This window comes from Dromiciops gliroides, chromosome 2 (genome assembly GCF_019393635.1).
Source record: "Dromiciops gliroides isolate mDroGli1 chromosome 2, mDroGli1.pri, whole genome shotgun sequence".
Lineage (NCBI taxonomy): Eukaryota > Metazoa > Chordata > Mammalia > Microbiotheria > Microbiotheriidae > Dromiciops > Dromiciops gliroides.
Window position 1 is genome coordinate 274,946,816 of NC_057862.1, and position 18,361 is coordinate 274,965,176.

General features: G+C 38.5%; 1 protein-coding gene across 1 annotated transcript in view; it reads right to left on the reverse strand.

The window, feature by feature from the left end:
- Nucleotides 1-18,361, reverse strand: part of PYGL (glycogen phosphorylase L) — a 66,435-nt gene that overhangs the window by 24,794 nt on the left and 23,280 nt on the right. The window contains exon 4 of the mRNA XM_043982875.1: nucleotides 6,506-6,609. Within this exon, the coding sequence (XP_043838810.1) occupies nucleotides 6,506-6,609 (104 nt within the window). The remainder of the gene's footprint in view (nucleotides 1-6,505; nucleotides 6,610-18,361) is intronic.

Consider the following 18,361-nt stretch of genomic DNA (forward strand, 5'->3'; position numbering starts at 1 on the left):
TAGAGAAATGCAAATTAAAATAATTTTGAGATAGCATCATATCTATCAGATTGGCCAAAATGATAGAAGGGGAAAATGACAAGTGTTGGCGGTTATGTGGAAAAATTGGGAAACTACTACACTATTGGTGGAACTATGAACTGATCCAATCATTTTGGAGAGCAATCTGGAATTATGCCAAAAGAATTATAAAACTTTGTATACCCTTTGATCCAGTAATACCACTATTAGGTGTATTTCCCAAGATGATTAGGGAAAAAGAACAAAAAAGAACCTATATGTTTAAAAATATTTATAGTATCTCTTAATGGTGGCAAAGAACTGGAAATTGAGGGAATGTCCATCAGTTGGGGAATGGCTGAATAAGTTGTGGTATATGATTGTGATGGAATACTACTGTGCTGTTGGAAATGATGAGCAGGTTGATTTTAGAAAAAATATGGGAAGACATGAATGAAATAATGAATATTGAAATGAGCAGAACCAAGAGAACATTGTATACAGTAACCACAATAATGTTCAAGGAGTAACTGTGATTGACTAAGCTATTTTGAGTAATATGACTATTCACATCAACTGCAAAGGACCTATGGAGGAAAGTACTATTCACTTCCAGAAAAAGAACTGAAAGTATATACTGTATCGTTCCATATCTGTGTCAAATGTTGTCCTTCTCTAGTGTGGTGTTGGGAAGGAGAGAGGGAGGGAGATAGCTTAAAACTCAAAATGTAACAAAAATAATTAAAATAAATATTGAAATAAAATAAAATCTTTTCTATTTTGTTAATGTATGTTCTTAGGAACATATTCCCTCAAGTGAGGATTGCTTTAGCCCTTTCCCAGAAGTTTTACTATGTTGTATTATCATTATCATTTTCCTTCACATAATTATTAATTGTTTCTATGATTTGTTCTATGATCCACTCATTATTTAGCATTTCATCGTAAACCTATTTGGGCCTATCTTTTGCTTGTGCTCCATGAACTAGTTATTATTTCTATTGCATTATGGTCTGTAAAAAAAAGTGTGTATTATTTCTACTTTTTATATTTATCTGTGTTCTTTTGCAAAATTTCCATGGGGCGCTGAGATATACTTACATTCTCTATTCATTTAGAAGATGTCATAAATAATTTAGCTTGAATTCCTCAGCAAATTTATTCAGCTCTGTATTTTCCCTTTCATTTATCTTTCTGTAAGATTTATTCAATATTGAGAGACGCACCAAAATCTGCCATTATTGTATTATTGTCTACATCATCTTGTAAATCATTTAATGTTTCCTTTGTGAATTTAGATGCCAAGGCATTTGTGGCATACAAGTTTAATATAGTCCTAATACCAAAGCCAGGGAAGAAAATAGCATAGAAGAATTATAAAGCAATATTATTAATTATTTAAAATTTTTTAATAAAATTCTATCAGATACATTATATATATATATACATACATACATACATACATACATACACACACACACACACACACAATTGAGATACACTGGAAGCTTTCCCAACAAACATAGGACTAAAGTGGAAATGTTTCTCTCCTCATTATTTTTTATAGTTCCAAAAATGCTAGAAATACCATTAAGGCAAGATACAGTAAAGTAAGAAAAAAAAAACAACACATGAAAAGGAGATAACTTTATCCCTGTTTGCTGATAACATGATGGCTTAGTTAGGAAATCCTAGTGAATCAGCAAATACTAAGTGAAACAATTTTAGCAAAACTGTAGGCTACAAAATGCCTTTATGATAATAACAACATCAAAGAAGTAACAATAGAAATGGAAATCCCACTCCACTTAACTACAAAATGCATAAAAATATTTAGGAATCAGTCTACCAAAGCACACAATATACTTCCACAGACTCAATTAAAAATACTCTTTAAAGAAATAAACAACTTAAAAAGCTAGAGGAATATTCAGAGCTCATAACTGAGCTGTGCCAATATAAGAAAAATAACAATGCTACTGAAAAGAATTTTCAGATTTAATGCTATACCAACAAGCTATCAAAGTGATATTTTGCATAATTAAATAAAATAATAATAAAAAATTTTTATCTGTTCTGGCCAGAAACTCTGAAGGTCTTCTTCTCCCAGACTAATTTTTTGTGATGGTAAATTGAGCCATCTTTTGTCTCAGTTTTTACCTAGTCTTTAGCCATTGAATGGGCACTGCCTCAGACAAACTGAGACCTGAGAAAGTCTTTAATTTAGAAAGGCCAAGATTACTCACCACATCTTGCCACTAGATCTCAATGACTCTAGAGGATTGAGGCTTATGAGTGCTGCATTCAAATCCAATTCACTCACAATTCAAGACATCATTCTCATGATGTCATTGGTTCTCTTTGAGAATGAAGGATGAATAAGAATAGTAGAGGAGAGAGGCAACAGAGGGAGTTGAGAAAGTGTCATTAAAAACTGAGTCAATCTGCATGGTGATGAAATTTCAAGTGATCGCTTTAGTTTGGGAGAGGTATGATGTTCCATGGAGTAAAGCTGATGCTGCTGATGTTTATGTTCATCAAAAAAATTTGAAAACATAAATTACTTAGGCAGGAATTCGCCCAAGAGACAAAAGCTGCTGGGAAACCTGGAAATCAGTATGGCAGAAATTAGGCTTAGACCTTACACCATATTGCATAATACTTTCTAAATGGATATGGAATCTTAATATTAAATATTATAACATTTTCAAAAAATTAGAAGAGAAACAGATATACACCTTTTACAATTAGTGGTAGAAGATGTATTCTCCACCAAATAAGTGATAAAAGCAATTGCAGCAGATAAAATAGCTAATTTTTTATTACATAAAACTGGAAAGTTTCTGCACATAAAAATTATTGCAACTGGGATAAGTGAGGCAACTCCTGAATCTTGACATGGTTCCCCTTGCCCTGACCCAGCTTTCTCCCCATTTATAACTCCCACACAAGTTCCTTTTGTTCCAGCTTCCCTGGTGAGGCTTTTCCCTCATGAAACCTGATCAATCCAGCTTTTCTGAGGTAGCATCCTGGCCTAGGGCCAATAAGAAGCCCAAGTGATGTGGACTCTGGGCCTCTCAGACACAGGCTAATTTAACTATTTTATTAATAAGACCAATAGTTTATTAATAAAAGGAAGTCTACTGGCCACCCCTCTCAGACCAAAGATCCCTAATGGTAGCAGGGTCACAGTTTGTATACCCTTCCAACTATAGGAGGCTCATCACATAGCAATCAAATCCAGTTGGTTAACAATAATCAAATCTAATTAATTGCATGATTGGAGGTGGGTTATATTAAAATGAGGTCCAGGCATACGTGGCTTAGGTCACTCAAATCTTGATATCAGAGAAGGAATGTGGACTCCTTACCCAAAACAGTTTCCATCTAGGTGTGATCGTGTAGGCCATATTTCATCAGTATGCCTTCAGCTATCTAGACAAAAGAATCTGTCTACAACAAAGTCTCCTTTGTAAACTTGGCTTGGACTTGACCCAGATGAAGAGATTTGATGGAATCTCTCAAGGAGAACTTGCCTTTGAATTGGAGGGTGGGAGGGAGGCAGGAAAGAAAAAAGAAGAAAGAAGGGGAGATCACTGGGTCTCCCAAAATATCAATTATTAAAAATTATTTCTCACAAGAGTCCAGTTTGCTTAGTCAAGCTTTGAGAAATTTAGTGGGAGGGAAAAGTTTGGAGGATTACAGGTTCAGTATGAAGTACAGAATCTTATTGGACACTTTAGCATTTGGAAAACCCACATCCACCACCTGGATATCATGATAATCCCTATTCACCTAGTCAACCAAAAGTCACTATCTTCCAAGTGAGGTGTAGAACAGACTATAGTTCTGGAAAAGGCAAAGAGAGCTCACCAGCTGCCTCTCCCCTTGGGCCCCTATGATTCCAAAGACCCATGTTTCTGTTTTCCCCTTTCCCCTTTTTCTTACTTTAGTATTACTCATGATAAGAGGATTGTTTAGTTATTTAAATGGTGAAAGTTCCTTTAGGAGTTCATTAGGACCTTGTCACCAAGAGGTGGTATGTGGTAGGACAGCAGTTTCCTGACATAGCTCCCTTTACCCTGACACAACTTTTACCCTACTCACAACTTCCTTTAGTCCCAACTTCCCTGGTGAAACTTCCTCCCCTCATGAAAACTGATTAGTCCCAACTTCTCTGAGGTAGTTTCCTTGCCTAGGGTCAATAAAAAACCTCAAACCATCTGTGGGTTCTTGGTCTCTCACACTTAATTGGGTGCCCAAGACAATACAAATCACTGTTCCAATGACTGACTAACCAGATACATTTCCACATCAAGACAAGGAACACTAACTTTAGAACTACACCTACAACATGGCTAAATGGGGAAAAATCTTTGTATCAAATTTCTCTGATGAGAGTTTGGTATCCTAGATATAAATAATTTTTATAGATAGCTATAGCTATGAATAATGTATAATAAACAGTATAAATAATATGTATATAGGTGGAAATATCTATCTATATGTCTATCAATCTGAAGCCCCCATATACACAAAAGAAATTTTTGTAGAACTTTTTATACATAGTAAAGAAAAGAAACTTAGAAGTTCATTGATTGGGGAATGGCTAAACAAATTATGGTATATGAATAATATAGGATATATTAGTGTGCCAGAAAGAACAATTATAATATAGTCAACGGTGAATGTTGCAAAATTCAAAGAATAAATAGGACTCCAAAGAAGAAATGTGAGATGACACCCCTACTCTACCCCTTTGCAGAGGTGGGAGGTCCAGGGGTGTGGGACATTGCATATATTTTTCAGGCTTTTCCCATGCATCAGTAAGTTCTGCTGATTTTTCTCTTGTTTTCTTTTTGCTTTAAAAGTATTTGTTACATTGGATTGACTCTTGGAAAGGAAAAATGAAAGGAATACTGGGAGAAATTTTGTTGATATAAAAAAGATGTCAAATTTTATTTTAAAAGGGGGTTTATCAAAGAGATAAAGGTAAAGATGCTTTAAAGGGCCTGATTTAAACCATTAAAATCCTACAGGCTATTGTAGTAGCAGCCTAGTAGGCCTGGATCCAGTTAGGGATACTCTGGCTGTGAGGAGGATACTCTGACCATGAGAAGGACATTCTGATCATGAGAAATAATACAGTTAATCAGCTTGCTGGGATCAGTTAGAGGGTACTCTTTCCTTGGAAAAGCAAAGCAATTAACTAGATAGTGGTTAGTCAAAAGATAACAAAGCAAATGTGTCATGGGCACCCAGAAATTTGGGAACCTTGAAATTTATAGCAGGAGCCTCATTGGGCCAGATGTGCTTGCTACGTGATTAAGACAAGGTAGTGACAATAATCTTTTTAAAAAAAATTTTTTACAATAATCTTAAGTTAGGAATAGGACATATTAACTGTTTTATGTATCCCACTCCCCAATAGTTAGCATCCTCACTCCCCAAATAGCTATAACTTTTCAGTTCCAAGTCTATCTCCCCACCCCCTTCTTTGCCCTATCAAAGTATTGTCTTTACTCTGGCTGATGGAGGAACATGCCATAAGTCTGCTCCTCCCCAGGAGTTGAAGTTCAGACTTCTCCTGGCCATATAATAAAACCTTTTACTTAAATTTTGATTGGATTGTGTGTGCAAGTAATTCTTTGATAGAAGAATATTTTTCAGATCCAGTTTGATGGTGTCATAGTTTTACAGTGTCACTATAATGAAATCTAGGCTTTAAAAATGGAATGATTATTCAATTGATAAAAGATTTCAAGATAAATTGTGAACTCAAGGCCAAATTATAAAAAATAACTGAATTTAACAAAAAGAAGAAATTTTTTGCATATTAAAAAATTTAAAAGATACAAAATATAAGGTTTATTGTGGAAGTTAAATTTATTTTTAAGAAGAATTAAACAGCAAAGTAGCATAGAAAATATTTATTATTGCTGATTAAAGATATGTAAATATACTTAATTATAAATGTACTTAACATTTTACACATAATATACTTAAATACATTTATACTTAAATGCATAAACTTTAAATGTTTATACATTAAAACAAAGAAAAATATAAAAATTTGGTCAGGTTCAGTAAATATAAATAGTAATCACATTTCTGTTCCTGATCACCAAAGAATATAATAATAATTAAGTATATCATTAAACATAGTAACAGGTTAATCTGTGTAGGAATTGATTATAACATTCAATATAATTTATGACCTTTGTTTCATATTATAAAAAATCATGGACACTGGTTTCATCTATTTTGCCTGTCACTTAGTAAAGAGTGCAAAGGTCAGACCGCTGTCATTTTAATTGAAGCTTGTGCCTTGCACACAGAAGTACTTTATATTAAATAATGAAATGGACAAAGAAATTATTTTAAATAATTAATTTTTGTATTTTAAGTGTATTTAAAAATTAAAGAAACAATTACATTTTTTGAAGGATTCTCTGAATCATACCTTAAAGAGGGGGAGAAATTATAGAGATATAAAGATATCTACCTGCCAACCCTCTCGGATCTTCTGATTGAAGATTCCATATTCATATCGGATTCCATATCCATAGGCTGCAAGCCCAAGTGTTGCCATAGAGTCTAAGAAACAGGCTGTTAGATAAGAAACACAGAGAAAATATTAATTTATTTTTAAATAATATTTTATTTTACCCAATTACACATAAAACAAATTTTAATATTTATTTTTTAAAATTTTGAGTTCCAAATTCTCTCCCAATCCCTTTCTTCTCCCTAACATGGCAACACATTTGATATATTATACAGAAAATATTTGTTTAAGCTAAAAACATTCTCAAAAATATTCTTGAAACACAGACTCTGTAAAAACTTCCTCTGTGGGAAACCAAACAACATTAAAGAATGATTATTTTAACATTAACCATAACCATCAAATTACCTGCAGGTATTCTGCCCAAAGGAATATAAATTTTGATTGATGAAACTTTGCAAGATATCTTGGGGTTTATGGGCTAGATTTCTTTTTTAAGGACCACATCTTAAACCCAAATCACTCTGGCTCTCATTGATTGGCCAACAATAATTCCCAGGCCATGCCTCTCTTGGTCATTGTTTGGGCTCTGATGGCTCAAAGAGAGTGTAAATAGCAATTGTTTCTGCTTTGGCCAGAAACCCTGAGGGTTTTCCCCTCCTAGATTGATTTTTTTTTTTTTACTAGGTAAATGAGGTCATTCTTTGTCTCATTTCTTCCTATTTAGCCTTAATCACTGTATGGGCCTTGTTTCTGACAAACTGAGACCTAGAAAAGATCTTAGCTTAAAAAGGTCAAGGTCTCCCACTGCACCTGGGGCCATATAAAGTCTTCCTCATATGTATTTTGCCACTTTACCCAGATGGCTCTGGAGGAGAGAGGTAAGCAGTCACTTTATATAGCCCTGCCTCACTTAAATCCAACTCATTTGCAAGTCATGACATCACCTTCTCCATATCCTGGTCTTCTTCAAGAATGATAGACAAACAAAAACTAGTTTCTTGAAAATGAATAGATTTAAAAATAAAATTTACTATCCTCTTGTGCCTGTAGATGTTTTATATCTATCTATATCTATGTATATATACATATATAGTATATATGTATATATTATGTATATATGCATTCGTACATATATACACATACATATAAGTAAAACATCATCATCTTTCTTTTTGAAAAATAATAGAACAGTGTTAACATTTGGAGGCTCTAAATCTAAAAGTATGAACTTTTGACCAACTCCACAGATTACTCTGGAAGAACTACCAATTTATCATTGTAAAATATGAATGTATGGATCACCCAGGTTTTGTCATGGGGTACAGAGCACCCCAGAAGTTCTCTGGGGCACATCAAGGAATCTTCTCCTTGAGAAACTAAACCAGGGGACAGATACCCTAGAGAGATAAGCAGAACCAAATCGGACTGAGCTAGCTTTGGGCCCTCCACCCTTCATTCTGATCTCCTTTACAACTGGGGAGATACATTTGGGTGTGGCTGCGGCCTTTGGGTCCTGAAGAGAGATCCGTGGCCACCCCTCACCCAATTCCTCTAGTCATTACCAGTGGGGGATGGTCCTCCACTCCTCACCCAATTCCCCCAGCTACCACCCCCCACTAAAGGAACTTTCCACATTCAAATGGTCACCCCTCCCCCCATCAGTCCTCTATAAAAGTATCTTCCAGTCTCCTGCTCAAGGAGATTGGTACCTCTGAGCCACTTTGTGCCTAGCTCCCCAGGAGAAGTCCAAGTCCAAGGATTTCTTTCATGGTTTCCCTTCCCTCCCCCCTTCCCTTCCCTTGCCGCTAAATAAAATAAACTACCACCTTATTCTAACTACTTTTGTGTGCAAGAGGGTGTAATTCTTTAAAGAGGAATTCCTAAGAACCCCAACCTCTATCCCAACCCCATACCCCATTTCCCCTACTACATTTTGGTGCCTGAATGTCTGAAGGGACACGGGGGAATTTCCTCTTTTCTTTTAGCACACTAAACTGAGGGGTGGGAACCTCCCTTCTAGGTTTCCTTTCTCCCTCTTCCACCTGACTCAACCTCCCGTTCAAGTCACAGAGAGGTAGAGAGAGGATCAGCTTCCACGCGACAGTGGAGGGCAGCCTGAGTCTCCCTCCCTCGCCGAAAGCTCAAACAGACATCTGGACCATGCTTGGCACACAAAACCTGGAGGTAGGGCCCTACCTTCTGGGTTTCTCTTCTCCCTCTCCCACTGGACTCAACCTCCTCTTTGAGTCACAGAGAGGTAGAGATGGGCCGGCATTTGCATGACAGCAGAGAGCAGCCTGGGACTCCTAGATGTCCGAACCACTCTGGGACCCTCAGACTACATTTTTCTGGGTAACAACTCTTATGCTTATGTGTCTATCCCTTGCTGCTCTGCTCTTGGTTCAGACTATTCTCCTTAGATAGTAGTTATAGGACAAAAAGGGAGTGTTCCGAAAAATTCACCTCTGGGGTGCATCCTAAGAGATTGAACTAAACTAGAACTTAAAAATCTGAGAAAGAGATGCATGATACATTTTTGTAACAATTTATGGCCACATAATCCACTAGGAACTGAAGGAAATTGGCCTGTACATGGCACCCTTAATTATAATACCATTTTGCGATTGGACAAGTTTTGCAAGCGTGAAAGGAGATGGACAGAGATTCCATACATATCAGTTTTTATGACTTTAAGCCAGAAATCAAAGGGAAAGGATGAGGTCCCCTTGCTGGTTGAGAATCACCACAAGTCCAAGCAATTAGCTAACCCTTCGGGCACCTCCTCTGAGACCCCAGCTCCCCCTGCTCCTCAAACTCATTCCCTACCTGTTTCTCGTTTCACTCCTTCTTCCCCACCTGCTTCCATACCTATGGGTCAACCACTGTCATATCACTCTATGATTGAGACCTCCCCTTGCCTACCGGCTGATCTCAAAACCAATTCTCTGTGCCACACGGGGAGTGGATGTCAGTATCCTTCTATCCTGCTGTACCCCATTTACAATCTTGGGGAACTCCAATATGTTCCCATTTCTCCTGTTTTTTCCATTCAGAAGCCGATCCCATCTGCTTTACCTAATCTGCAGTCACCTACAGCCATCCCCTTTTCCCCTCCCCCACCTACTCCACAGCCAAAGGCTGTCACCCCTCCCCGACTGGGCCCTCCACCCAATCCCTCCGTCTCGGCCTCCACCTGAACTATCTCCCCAACTGGCTTCACCCAGGTCCTTACCAGTGTCTCCCACTGCTTCCTTGCTTCCATTAAGGGAATTTCCCATTGGGAAGGGCACAACATTAAGGCATGTTCCTTTTTCCATAAGCAGGTTATCTCAGATTAAAGAGAAATTGGGGAGCTACTCAGAGAACCCCACAAAGTTCATAGATGGCTTTAAGTCTGTGACACTGGTGTTTGACCTTTCCTGGACCAATTTGCAGATTATTCTTGCCAGCTGTTGTACCCCTGATGAAAAAAAAACAGATTTGGGACCTGGTGATACAAGTTGGGGATGAACACTCGCAGGTTGGAAATTGGGTTGGGGTCCCTGGATTTACAGCTGTCCCAGTTGTAGAACCTAGATGGAACTATGATAACAGGGAAGACAGGGCTCGTAAAAATCACATGGTCACCGGCCTGGTTGAGGGAATGAGAAGGGGGGTTAAGAAATAAGTCAATTATGGAAAGGTGAGGGAGATAACACAGGGGTCTGATGAAAATCCTGCTGCCTTTATGAGCCGCTTAGTGGACTCTCTGAAGAAATATACCAACCTAGACCCCCAAAGAGATGTAGGAATAACTGTCCTCAATATTCATTTTATCATCCAGTCTGCTCCTGACATTAGGAGAGAACTCCAGAAGTTAGACTGGGGTCCCCAGATCCCATCCTCACAACTCCTTGATATTGCTTTTAAGATTTTTAATAACAGGGACCTTGCAGTAGCCAAAGAGAGAGAAAAGATGGCTCATGCCCACTCCACAGACCAAGCTTCTATAATAGCAGCTCTCCTGACCAGCACCTTGTCAGGCCCATGGCCAAGCTGGACATAGGAGGCAAGCCTAGGAATGGTTTTGGGGCGACCTCTGTCTTACTCTCTGGTTCAGGTCCTAGCATGCCATCAAGGCACAAAGTGGGGATGGGATAAAAGGACCCTAAATGTAGACAGACACTGCCTATCAAGGAATTAGGCTTTCATCTGATTCCTTAACTCCGGTAAAGCAGGCCACACCCTGTACTGCATTCAGCCTTTCCAGCTTCCACTGGGAAAAAAGCAGTCACACTTTACTCCTAATCTGATAAAGTCCCTTTTCGTTTTTTCTCTGGTCAGTTTTAATTTTTTTGTTTAAGTCTGTTCCATCTAGGCTCAAGGATTCATGGCACTGTGCCTACGTGCACCCTCTGGATTCTCTGGGCCCCTCACAGCTCCGTGCATTCCAGGCCTTCTCCACTTCTCTCCCCTCCCCCTCCCTTGTGCCGTGACTTCTTTGACCCCTTGGTCAGCATGAAGCAATTTCAGAAGAATCTTCATCCCCTTTCCTTATATATAGAGAAGTGGGGAAATGTCATGGGATGCAGAGCACCCCAGAAGTTCTCTGGGGCACATCAAGGAATCTTCTCCTTGAGAAACTAAACCAGGGGACAGAATCCCTAGAGAGATAATTGGAACCAAATCGGACTGAGCTAGCTTTGGGCCCTCCACCCTTCATTCTGGTCTCCCTTACAACTGGGGAGATAAATTTGGGTGTGGCTGTGGCCTTTGTGTCCTGAAGAGAGATCTGTGGCCACCCCTCACCCAATTCCTCTAGTCACTACCAGTGGGGGACGGTCCTCCACTCCTCACCCAATTCCCCCAGCTACCACCAGTGGGGGATGGTCCACCCTCACTAAAGGAACTTTCCACAGTCAAATGGTCACCCCTCCCCCCATCAGTCCTCTATAAAAGTACCTTCTAGTCTCCTGCTCAAGGAGATTGGTACCTCTGAGCCACTTTGTGCCTAGCTCCCCAGGAGAAGTCCAAGTCCAAGGATTTCTTTCATGGTTTCCCTTCCCTCCCCCCTTCCCTTCCCTTGCCGCTAAATAAACTACCACCTTATTCTAACTACTTTTGTGTGCAAGAGGGTGTAATTCTTTAAAGAGTTCCTAAGAACCCTAACCTCTATCCCAACCCCATACCCCATTTCCCCCACTACAATTTGATGGAGCTGCCTTATTATCCAAATGGATTTCATGAGACCCTGGAAAATGCCCTTTGATTAAAACTTCAGGCTGAACCCAGATAGCTAGCAGATAATTCTCTATTTACTAACTTCTTTGCCCAAGAGAATAAACAAACTTAAATGCCCCTTTGAAATTCCCATTCACTATCTTCTTTCCCCAAGAAAATAAATAGATCTTATTGTTCTTCTGATCAACTATCTAGATATCCTAGTCTTTGATAAAGCCCTTCTTCCTTCCACATAATCTAACCATAGCATCTGCTTTAAGTTGAGCTGTTAAACTGATTTGTACTATTTAACTGATTTACATTTATAGTATTTGTTTTGGGTTGATTTGTATCATGCTAATGAAGTTATTCTGTAACCAGTAATCAAAGAAACCTTAAAAACCCTTAGAAAGAGGGAGTCTTGGAGATCCCTTCTTTGGAAGGGTCTCTGCATCATCATGCTTCTATTTCTTCTTGGGACAAAATGAATTGGTATTATGTTTTTCCTGGCTGTCTCTGATCTGGTTTATCCTGTAGGGGACATTATCTTCTCTGATCTGGATTTGTTCTGTAGGAGATATGTCTCTGATCTGTTATTATGTTTTTTTTTTTGTAGAAGATATTATAAAATTAATTTCTTTGATCTGTTTATTATTTTTATAGGAGACAGGCAAACTAAACATATTTAATTTTTTACACAATATTTCTATGTAAACTCCTGGCCAACATTTTGGAGGGGGTAGTTATATGAAATGCTTATTGCTTACATTTCAAAGAACCCCAAATTTAGTAAAATTACTCTTGTAATATGTACTTAAAAATTGGGTCATTTTGCAATTCCTTGTTGCGTGGTAGGAGAGCCATGAGAAAGAGTCCATCAATTCTTTCTGAAGAAAATAAGGCTTCAGACATGAGGAGGGGGACAAAAAACCCGTACCCATCCCATGTTATTTGGAAGTCACCTGAAACTCTAAGGGACTGGGGGTGGGGGTGGGGCCAAGGCTCCTTAGGAGCAAGATGGATTGAGGGAGAACAGAGACCATATGTTGAAGCAACCTTGTATTGGTCATGGCCCAATAAATAGACAGTCCTTGCCCTAATAGACACTGGGATTGAATGCAGCCTGATTCATGGAAATCCACATAGATCCCCTGGATTACATGGAAGCTTATGAAGGTACTGCAATCCTAGCAAATTGAACTAAAGTTGTGTTACAAATTTGCCACCCCAAGAATATTCCAGGGTGGAGGAAATAGGTGGTGGGGGTGTCCTTAGGTATTCTTCTTTAAAGAATTACATTCCTCTTGCACACAATCCAATTAGAATAAAGTAATCTTTTATTTGGGCACTAGAGAAAGAGACCAAGAAGGAAGTCAAAGACTTCCCTCAAGGAGAGAAAGTGGCTTAGAGACCACATTATTTTCTGAGGCACATTTCTCCCCAAACAGAGGAAAGGCAAAAGCTTTAATAGTTGGTATAGGGGTGATCACCACCTGACAATGGAAGATTGGTGGTGCTGACTTCTGAATTTATCTCTGTCCCCTGGTGCAGATCAGGTAGCAGCCACGCCTAATGAATGGGCTTATGTCCCTTACTTCTCAGGTGTGTTCATCCTTTAGCTAGTTGGCCCAACCCCTATGTCACTGTGTATATTTCACCAGTCCCTGAGAACATCATATGAATAGATTTATTATTGGAACCAGCCTTACAAAATACCATATGGGAAATTCTGGTTATGGGTACAGATGGCAAAAGCAGTCTTTCAGAGGTTTTGCCAATTGGAGGGAACCTCCCACCACCATGGAAGGTGGTGAACATTAGGCAACATAGGCCACCAAAAGGACACCAAGAAATATCATAAAATAAATCTGGAATTGGCTAAAGTAAATATATGACAAAGTGAACGCCATTTTAATAGTCTGTGAATGTGAAAAAAAACAAATAACTCATGATAGAACTTGGAGAATGATAGTAGATCATTATGAATTAACAAGGTCACTTCCCCAAAACCTTCTGTTGTTACAGATATAGTTAGTACCTTAGAGATGCTGACCACAAAAGTGACAGTTCAAGCTAATGACTTTTTTTAAGTATTCTCTTGGCAGAGGAATTGCTGGAGCAGTTGGTATTCACACGGGATAGACAATGATGAATTTTCCAGCTTCTAGCCCAGGAATGCATTCACAGCCAAACCATGTACCACAGTCTGATTGTCTGCAATCCAGAACACTATATGATGTTATGCTAACATTTGATGAATTGCCTTTACTTTGACAACATTTTGAACAGCTAAGTGATACTCTCCTCAAGAGGGGATGGGAAATAAACCCCATCAAAGTACAAGGACCAAGAAAACTGTGAAGTTCCTAGGAATGATGTGATTAGGCAAAAGACAGGTTATGATTGAGGCTGTAATGAACAAACTTGGAGATTTTTGTTAATGAAAACTAAGACCATGTTCCAAGCCACATTTATATTCTTTGTTATATTGTACATGTGCTTATACTATGTACTATATCTATCTATATCTATATCTATATCTATATATCTATATATTTGTATACACTATATACAAATACCATGATAACCAAGGCCCTTAAATCCCCTTTACATTCTCTTTCTATGGGCCCCAGATTCATTGTGGAAGAAGGAAGAATGGAGACTGTATGGGCCAACCGCGATGGGGTAGATTGTGGGTTAAATGGGTCATGGTTACAGTTAGAAGCAAGAAACTCATAAATATTCTCACTAGGTCAAAAATGATGCATGGCTGGCATGCAGCCCTGTCTTGGTTGAACATTTACATATCTTGCTGCTACAGCCACACACTTCATGTTTCAACCTGCTCCCTTCTTATAGAGCTTCAGGAAAATACATAAATACTTTGAGGACAAAGTCCCTATAGAGACTTCTACAATGAGTACAAACTACTTGCCTGCTGTCCATTGAAAGGTGCTATCTGCTGGGTTCAGAGTTTGGGGTAGGGTATAAGATGTAAGAAGATTGGAAATGTATGAGAGTGAGGTAGATTATGAAGAACTTTGAATGCCAAACAGAGCATTTTATATTTGATCCTGAAGATTATAGGGAGCTACTGGAGTTTATTGAGTGTGTGGGGAGTGACCTTTTCTTCAGGAAGATCACTTTGACAATTGAGTGGAAAATAGATTATAGTGGGAAGAGACTTGTAGCAGAGAGTCCAACCAGTATCATATTGCTATGGTCCAGGTATGAGGTGATGAGGGCCTGAATCAGGTTGTGTCAGAGAAGAGAAAACTGCAATGGTAGGAAGTTTCCTCATACCAAAGAAATTGAAGGTCCAGTCCCTATCCTGTAAGAATATGCTATAAAGGATCTTGACTACTCTGCCCAACCAGTTTTAATTTAGACTGGTATTCCTTGCCACCATGTTGAATGGGATTTTCATATCTCAAGTGTATAAAGGAATTAAACAAGGTAACACATTATCTGTTATCATATTAGATCAATCAACTGAGTGATTTCAGTTTTTTTTTAATTTTCCTCTGGGGAAAAAAAAATTATTCAACCATTGCTACTTTTTGACGAACTTGTGCCAGCTGTGAAAGGAGAACAATGTACCAGGGTGTGATTCACACAGAAATCAACTATTAAGTGGCTAGAACTTTATTTAAATAGAAGAGAGGTAATTCAGCAGCATTTCATACAGGATATTAAAACCCTTTTCTTCCTCAAAAAATAAGGATGTAAATTCTAACAATCAATTCCTAGCTAGGTGACTGAACACCAAGACTGGATCCATGGTTTAGGAGGGCAAGAACTTAAAGGAAATACAAACTCAATGAACTAACAAGAGAGAAAGTTAGTCTCTACCCCATATCAACACTCCCAACCTCCAATTCCTCCCAGTACCACATGGGAGATCCAAACAGCAGAAAAATGTTCAGGCTGCAACAGCAATGTGGAATGATAGCAATTAGTAGTCACTCCCTGCCATAACAAAGCTTGTCCAGAAAACTGAGAAATAGGGGGAACTGGGGTAGGGCACATGTTGGGGCTGAAGTTGGGGAAAAGACAAGTAAAAAACCCTGAACATTATAATGCACTAAATAATATAAGAAAACTGCTCAGAACTTCTGGATACAGAAAACAATATAACAATGAAAGAGTCCATAGATTGCCTCCAGAAAAAGCCTTATGCTACAAACTCCAAAAATATAGTGATTTTATTTAATTATATTGATAAACAACAAACTATGCAAGGGATCAGGACACAGACTTTCAAATATAAATGAAAGGAAATGTGAATTACAGCAGACTATTTTCCACTCAGCAGAAACTTCAGGAGAGAATGGAAAAGCAAAGAAGCTCAAGATGCAGCCCAAGGATGACAACAACAGAATAACAGCAGAGATCAGAAAGAGATTTCTTGCTACATTAAAATGAGGATGAAAAGCAGAAGTGAAGCAGAAAAGAATGAAAGCAGAAGTCAAAAAGCAATGATGGTGGAGAAACAGGTCTAAAATATCATGAAATAAACCTCACAATCTCCCACCTACAGGTGAATCAGTGGGACTAAATGATAGAATTAGAAGGTGCATAAAAGAAGAAAGGGAAAGAATAAGGGAATAGATAATGTATTTTAAACAGGTCAAAGGCAAATACTGAAGGGAAAATAATGTCAATACTCGCTTAGGAAGAAGAGAGCTTCCTGGAGAAAAGGTAATGAGGCAAAGGTGTGGATTAAACCATGGGGAAAGAAGCGAGGAAATCTTGTTTTAGAAGTGGGAGGGGGTATAATGCATGAATGCTCCCATGGAAGAAGAGAGATATTTTATAAAGAAAGATAGGGACCTTAAATGGTTATCATGTTGAGGGACTTGGTATCAACAAAGATCACTTGTCTTACTTCAGGAGAAGAGAAATCAGCTTCTGTGGGGAGCAGACTCCCAGAATATCACACTGACATAGACAGGGACATGGCCATGGATATGGATATGGACCAGGGAAGAGATTTTGAGGCAAATGGGGAAAAATGACCAAGAGAAGGACAAAGGTTACTAATGAAAAGTACAATAAGGGACATAAAATATTTTCACTAAGGAAGAATATCTTCTCTATAGGACTAGTATTTCTAAGATTGAGGTGCAACAGAAAGCATGAACTCCAAGGCAAAATAGAAACTGTTTAGAAGAGTGAAGAGTGAACACAAGTAATTTAAAATTTTTAATTCCATAAATAATACATAAAATGAAGAAGGGCTAAATAGGTATATAGACTATGAATCAAAAAACAAGTCTAGAATAGACAGAAAGGAAACATAAATGATGGAAAGGGAGAAAATAATCTTAGAAAAAAGTGTAAAAATATAATTTAAAAAAAACTAAGAAAAAATGCAAGTTGAAGGAGAAGAGAGAAAGGGAGATTCTACTTAACTTACAAACCTTTTCATCCCTCTTCACTTCTCACATGGCTTCCTCTCCCCTAACCCTCTCAGCTGAATCTGTATAACCCTCATCCTTAACCTGTATTTTAATAGAAAAATCGAAGCTATTCACTGTGAGCTTCCCATACTTGCTTCTTTATCTCTGATCAGTCAGATCCCTTCTGCCTATATCTCCTTTGTTCTTTATAGAATAATCAAAATCTATCATGCCCAATTATAAGCTAACAAAACCAAAAACATAGACGATATAGAGGAATAGCTTCAAAATACCCAAACTAACAGAATACCAAATAGAGGTGCTAAGTAATACAATCTCAGAAAAACATGTAAAGGAATTACCAAAGAAGGTGAAAATTACTTGGTCTTAATGGATTGATAGAAGAATTCTCTCAGACTCCTAAAGAATAACTTGCACAGTCTTCAGAGGGTAGAGCGAAGATGGCAGAATAGAGGAAGCACTCAGCCAAGCTCCCCCAATGTTCCCCTCCAAACAACTTTTAAAATGCCTAAAATAAATTTCTGGCATGTCAGAAACAACAACACGTCAGGAGATGGCATTCTTCCAACCCAAGACAACTTAGGAAGTTGGTGGAAGAAACCTGTGACATGGGGATGAAACACCAATGGTTTGACTAGGTGGTAGTGACAGAAATAGCAGGAGTTTGTGGAATCTCAAGTCAGAGATGAGAAGGGAAATGGCAACTATTCAGAAAGAGATAGGTGACAAGGGACCCCTGTTGTAGCACTGGACTCTGGACCAGATGGCTATTTAGCAACTCCATTGCCTATACTCACTTTTGGGTAACAGCTCAAGGGCAAAAAAGAACACTTTTAGTGAAAAGGGAGTAAGGGCCCTTAGTAGCATTGTCACTCCCAGTTTCCAAAGGTCAGGAAACCTGAGGAGAAGTATCGATTGCAATCCCAAGGAATCAGTAGCTCTTACTGGATAAGGACCAGAGTGCAGACAAGGAAAAGAAAAGCCATACCTCTCCTCAGATCACCCCATCCTAGAAGCACTGAAAACTATAAAATGTCCAGAACTAGCTATAAAAACAACAGTGTGTGGGGTAGCTGGGTGACACAGTGGATGAAGCACCAGCCCTGGATTCAAGAGGACCTGAGTTTAAATCCAGCCTCAGACACTTGACACTTACTATATGTGTGACCCTGGATAAGTCACTTAACCCACATAGCCCCACAAACAAAACGAAATAAAAAACAAACAA